General features: G+C 51.1%; 1 protein-coding gene across 1 annotated transcript in view; it reads left to right on the top strand.

Moving 5' to 3' along the window:
- Positions 1–493: 493 nt before the first annotated feature.
- The window catches only part of SH3PXD2B (SH3 and PX domains 2B), a 9,374-nt gene continuing 4,459 nt past the window's right edge, over positions 494–5,408 (top strand). Inside the window, exons 1-4 of the mRNA XM_010290645.1 lie at positions 494–536; positions 771–905; positions 2,418–2,522; positions 4,625–4,742. Coding sequence (XP_010288947.1) covers positions 494–536; positions 771–905; positions 2,418–2,522; positions 4,625–4,742 — 401 coding nt within the window. The remainder of the gene's footprint in view (positions 537–770; positions 906–2,417; positions 2,523–4,624; positions 4,743–5,408) is intronic.

Genomic DNA, 5,408 nt, shown 5'->3' with positions numbered 1-5,408 from the left:
GGCCCCTGCGCAGCCACTGCCGCAGCGCCCAGCTCTCCGCGCCGCAGCCAACTCTCCTCCGGGTGTCAGGCCCCTTTCTGGCCAAAGGAAGGCTTTGCTCCTGGTGAATCCTGCCCCTTTGCTCCTCCTTGGGGTATATTTTTTCTTTTCTGACGTGAAATTGGGATCTCTAGCAGGAGGAGCAGCAGGAGGAGCTGAGCAGCGTTTGTGGAGCAAATAGCAGAGAGAGCAAACTGTGCTGGCGAGTTGTGAGAAGGTGGCTGAAATACGTACGGGCAATGATGGCAGGGGGATGCTGCTCTGTCTTACAAACACGCCTCCGCCTGGGCGTCCAGGGTCTTTAGGCAGGACCAGCGAAGCTTACTGCAGGTTGTGGGTACTGAGTTGGGGTCTGAGCTGGTCCATGTGTTGGGGCAGCTGATGCCAGTGTGAGGGAGACTGCGCCGAGCCCCCTCAGCCTCCAACAGCAGGGACCAGGCTGCTGTGCGCATCCATGGTGGTGGTGGTGTTGCTTGGTCAGCTCTGTGAGCAGGAAGGTGGGTAGCAAGTGAAAGATCTCACCTGGCTGTACCCATCTCACCTGGCTGCTGATCTTTGGTCTCTCTCCTTCTCACACTGCCCAAGTTTCTGGCTCACGTCTCTCACGCTGGGGTTCCCAGGCTGTCCTGGAGCTGCTCGCAGGCCAGCAGGTGCTTGGGAGCAGTGGCCCACGCTCTTGGGAGCTGGTGCTGACCCCAGCACACGGGTCGGTTCTTGTCCCCCCTGTGCAGGAGCTGACTCTGCGTCGGTCGACCCCTTGGTGCTGGAGCAGTATGTCGTGGTGGCGGACTACCAGAAGCAGGAGAGCTCCGAGATCAGCTTGTGCGTGGGCCAGTTGGTGGATATCATTGAGAAGAACGAATCAGGTACAGAGTTTGGCTTGGCAGAGGGCTTCTGGTCTACTCTGCATCGCAGAGCACGGGCAGGAATAGCAATCCTGTATTGTCAGTGTTTTCCTAATAGGACCTTAAGCAAAACAGCCTCCAGGCACCTCACAGGGATGTCCTTGGATGGTCAGTTGAGATGGTATGTGGAGGGAGCAGCTTCAGTCTGCAGGCTGTCTGTATGAGTGTGGACAAGATTTCAGGGCTGTCTCTAAAGGAAGTGTCTGATTAGCTGTGTGCTGAGCACCAGGTGCCGTCCATCTTTTACAGTCTCTGCTTCATGCTTCTTCATGCTGCAAAACTTGGCCAATGAGTCCTGAGGACAGAAGCCATGCCCAGTGTTGGCAGGCTTGTTTTATTGACAGCAGGGGACACTCTCATGGTACCCATGAAAGACCCATTGTGCATTCGCAATTACTGCCTCCGAACACAATGAAGCACGGAGCCGTGGAGCTGGGGCAGGCAGCCGAGCCATTTGCTTGCTTCAAAACTTAAGCTTGCTCTTAAACTCTGCAAAGAGATCGAGTCATGTTGTGGGCCCAGCTTCTGGAGTTTGTTGAAAAAGGGAATTTGTTCCCTGAAGTTAACAGAAGTTGCTTATGGGGGTTTAAAGATAAGTTGTGAAAATAGATTTTTATAATTCTGGAAACAGGTCCCCAGAGGATTAATTGCACCAGCAGCTATGTTAGAATGGGGAAAATAAAAGGAACCTTGGAGCAAGTGAAACCTATTAGCACAGCAAATTCAAAAGATATGGCAAATAATTTATTTATCAAATGTCAGCCCTGCTTTTCACTTCCATGCAGGTAGCTGCTGATTCCCTCCCCGACAATCTAGTTGTCTTTCTAAATGATTCACTGGTGAGCTTCTGAGGGTAATGCTCAATCTTTTATTTTGTTTCCTCCGGAAGACACAAATAGCTTGTTCTTTTAATAACTGAGAAGCACACCTTTATTTTGATTGGACACCCAGGGTGGCCCAGAATTGCTTGTGGCCACTATGGAGCTGGCGAGGTTTCCACTGGGAGAGCTCGTGTTTTAATCCTGCTTTTGCTCTTCGCTTTTAAAATTTCCTGTTTCCGCAAATGTAAAGAAGGCAAAAGCACAGCAGGAGTCAGCTATCGGTTTGCAAAACAGCGTATTCATCTCTGCTAATTGGCCTGGACTTGCTGACCCAGACTGAGGGAAAATGAACCATGAAGAGAAAAAAAAAAAGGAAGCAAACTCAGTGGCTGGAGCCATTCAGTTCTCAGAGTCTCTCCCATTTTTTGTGGGATGGGAACCGTACATTTAGATGGCATTGAGCTGTGATTCTCCCGTGCTGCTGTCTGTGCTCCCTTTCAGATAGCACTTGGCTCTGTTGCTTTGGGGTCAACCCCAGCCTCCCATGTAAGCAGCAAGGAGTGGGCAAAGCCCCCCAGTCTCGTGGTTTGGAGGGAAGGAGTTTTTGGCTGGTGGGAGCCCTTGGCTGAGCCACCTGCTGTTTTCTTCTCAGGCTGGTGGTTTGTGAGCACATCAGAGGAGCAAGGCTGGGTGCCGGCAACCTGCTTGGAGGCCCAGGATGGTGTCCAGGATGAGTTCTCAATGCAGCCCGACGAAGGTAAGAAGCTGCTGGAGACATCTGCCCCCGCTTCTTCACACTGAACTGCACTGAGCTGCTTGCAGGACTGCTTAGCCCTCCCTGGCTTAGGCAGGGCAAGAGCACAGGGAAGGACAAACCCACATGCGCTGTTCGGTCACGTCTGCCCATAATGGTTCTGTCTGCCCAGCATTCTGCTCCAGTACTGTAGCAGGAGTGGGGCAGCTGGATACTGGCAGTGTAACTACTGGCCTTTCTGCTCCCTCACAGAAGGGCTAAAGGAGCCACCTCCAGGCAGCACCCAGTTCTGCCATCCCAATGACTCCTTTAGGCCCCAGGGAGCTGTTTTACCTGTGCTGGAGGATGAGCACAGCTCAGGTCCTAGAACAATTCCCTTGTCTTCTAAACCCACGCAGAACAAAGAGCATGCATGAGCTCATGTTGTGAGAACAGCAAAGTTGCAACCTTTGCTTAGAGCAAATTTGAAACGCCCCTGGAGAATGCATCCTTCCCACTGACCACTGTATGCTCAAAGGCTGTAGCTGGCTCAGCTCCGTGCTTGGGGAGATGGAGGTGGGAGGGGAGGCTCAGACCGTGGAGGCTTTCAGACCCCGCAGAGGGCTCCAGGCAAGTACAATCTCTGTGCCACTCTCTGGTGTCAGCCCTGTCTCCTCTTCGACCCAAAGTGCCACCTCCTTACGTCCTCTCTTGTCCTTCTCCTGCTTCCCCAACATGCTCTTCCCAGTCCCATGGAGATACTGGTCTCTGCCCAGGCACGTTGGCCGCCGTCGGACTCTTGGGGACTTGTACACCAGTGGATGGGGTCAAGGTGGACTTCATAGAGACTTGTTCAGCTGCCCATGTTTTGTGCTTGGAGCCTTGTTGTCTGCATGTTTGTTCGCTTTGCATGTGATGGACCCTGCTTGTGTCAGTCCTACATGGTCCTCAGCCTTCCATTAGGCCCACTCATGTCCACCTCTCTTTCCTCTATCAGCTGTTCCTTCTAACTTTTTGAGGCTTGTTTTGTGTACAGAGGCTGGAGTTTCTTCTTTCCCCCAACACATGTATGCAGACTTCTTGCAACTGCTCTCTTAGTTCCTGTAATAGTAACTTCTCTGAGCCATGGCCCTGGGGTTGGTGGCTCAGATAGGGTCAGGAGGGCAAGAGCCAGCTTGGTTTTGCTGGATGTGACAGGACATTTTTTGCTTTGGCTCATTTGCATGAAGGGGGTGGGAAATCAGGCCCTTCAAGGGCTGTTCTCCTCCAAGAAGACAAAGCCAGGAAACGTGCACAGTGGGGATATATGAATGTCCAGAGGTGTGGGTTTTGCAGGCAGACTTTCCCCAAAATGGCCTTCACCTTGTTGTGGCACTGCTTAAGCACAAGCAATTGCTTTCCTGGGTTTCCTCCAGAGAGGACAGGACAAGGTGAGGGAGAGGGGTGGATGGACAGACCTGTTTCTCTGATATGTGGTCTGCATGGCTGTTAGGATGTTTCACCTTCTTCTTGAGAGGAAGAGCATCCATGTCCCTGCTTACTGTTGTTTGGTCTAGTGGACAGGACATCAGACTCTTCTCCAGGCTCACCACAGGGCTTTGACCAATGTCTTGAGGGACCCAACTGTTGTACAGGGAAGTTCATGTAGACCTGCTGTTGTTAAGCAGTTTGAGAGCTGTGCATGAGAGCACGTCTGTGGGCAGGGGGGGATTACTCCCTGATGTCTATGGGATTTCTTTCCCTCTGTAGAGGACAGATCTTTAAAGGCTCTTAAGAAAGAAATTTAAACTGAAATGGATGCGTGGAAGAGCTTCTGTGAAGAGCAGGTGAAAGGAGAGCTGTCGTATAAAAGATAGTCTTTAGTTCTAAGGGAGAGGAGGAACTGTTTTAGACAACTTCTCCTTGGACCAGATTAGCTCACCGAAGCTTACTTTTCAAAATGCAGCTGGGTTTGTTTTGAAATACATTTCACTGGCATTTCTTTCATGAATGGTTGTGTGTCTCTGTGTGTTTGCACCTGTATTACAACAGGAATTACTATTATATAAAGCACTTAACCATTGTTTGACTGAGTCCAGATTTCTGTAAAACATTATCTCTGTGAAACTGCACTTTCTTTCCAACAGAGGAGAAGTATACCGTTATTTACCCGTATACCGCAAGAGACCAGGATGAAATGAACCTGGACAAAGGGGCTGTGGTGGAGGTGATCCAGAAGAACCTGGAGGGCTGGTGGAAAATCAGGTACTGTCCTTACCGCTTCCTCTTCCCTGGCACTGCAGTCGGGGCTGTGCAAAGCAGAGACCTGACGTACAGTCCAAAGGCAAGTCTAGGGTATCGGGAAGAGCAGAGCACCAGAACTCATTTCTCTCCATCCTTACAGACTAAAGCTAGCTGTTGCCAGGGCTTCAGCCAAGCATAGCTGTGGTTAAACATCTTTAAAATCCCCCAATTTCCTGTGGTGGGAGGGGGACTGCGTCACGGCATCACATGCCCCAGCAGCACAAAGGGAACCATGTGAGAGCATTAGTGTTACGTCGTGTGCTGCTGATAGGAAAACCAGTGAGTGTCCTGAAGGCAGGCTGGATCCTCTGCTGTGTTAGGAGGCTTCTGCGGAGAAGTGCTGTTTTCCAGGACAGGTCTGCTGTGTGCAGGGTGTGCTGAGGCCAAAAACTCCAGATTGTCCCGAGCCGTTTTCTCCTGGAAGCTAGTTTTCTCTTGCCTATGGTGTAGCAAATGGCTGGACTTGAGCAGGGTGGGAGCACATGCTGCAATTTTCTTAACCTTACGTTGAACCTCTGGTCTTGGCAGCAACAAAGCCCAAGAAAAACGTCCCTTGACTTTTTAAGCAGAGGAGAGCTGCCACGAGAGCTCTAAAGACAATTACAAGCCCAGTAGCTGGTGCCATCT

The sequence above is a fragment of the Phaethon lepturus genome, unplaced genomic scaffold (assembly GCF_000687285.1).
Source record: "Phaethon lepturus isolate BGI_N335 unplaced genomic scaffold, ASM68728v1 scaffold53177, whole genome shotgun sequence".
Classification (NCBI taxonomy): Eukaryota; Metazoa; Chordata; class Aves; order Phaethontiformes; family Phaethontidae; genus Phaethon; species Phaethon lepturus.
Note: the sequence above shows the minus strand (reverse complement) of the source record. Positions and strands in the feature narration are given on the sequence as shown.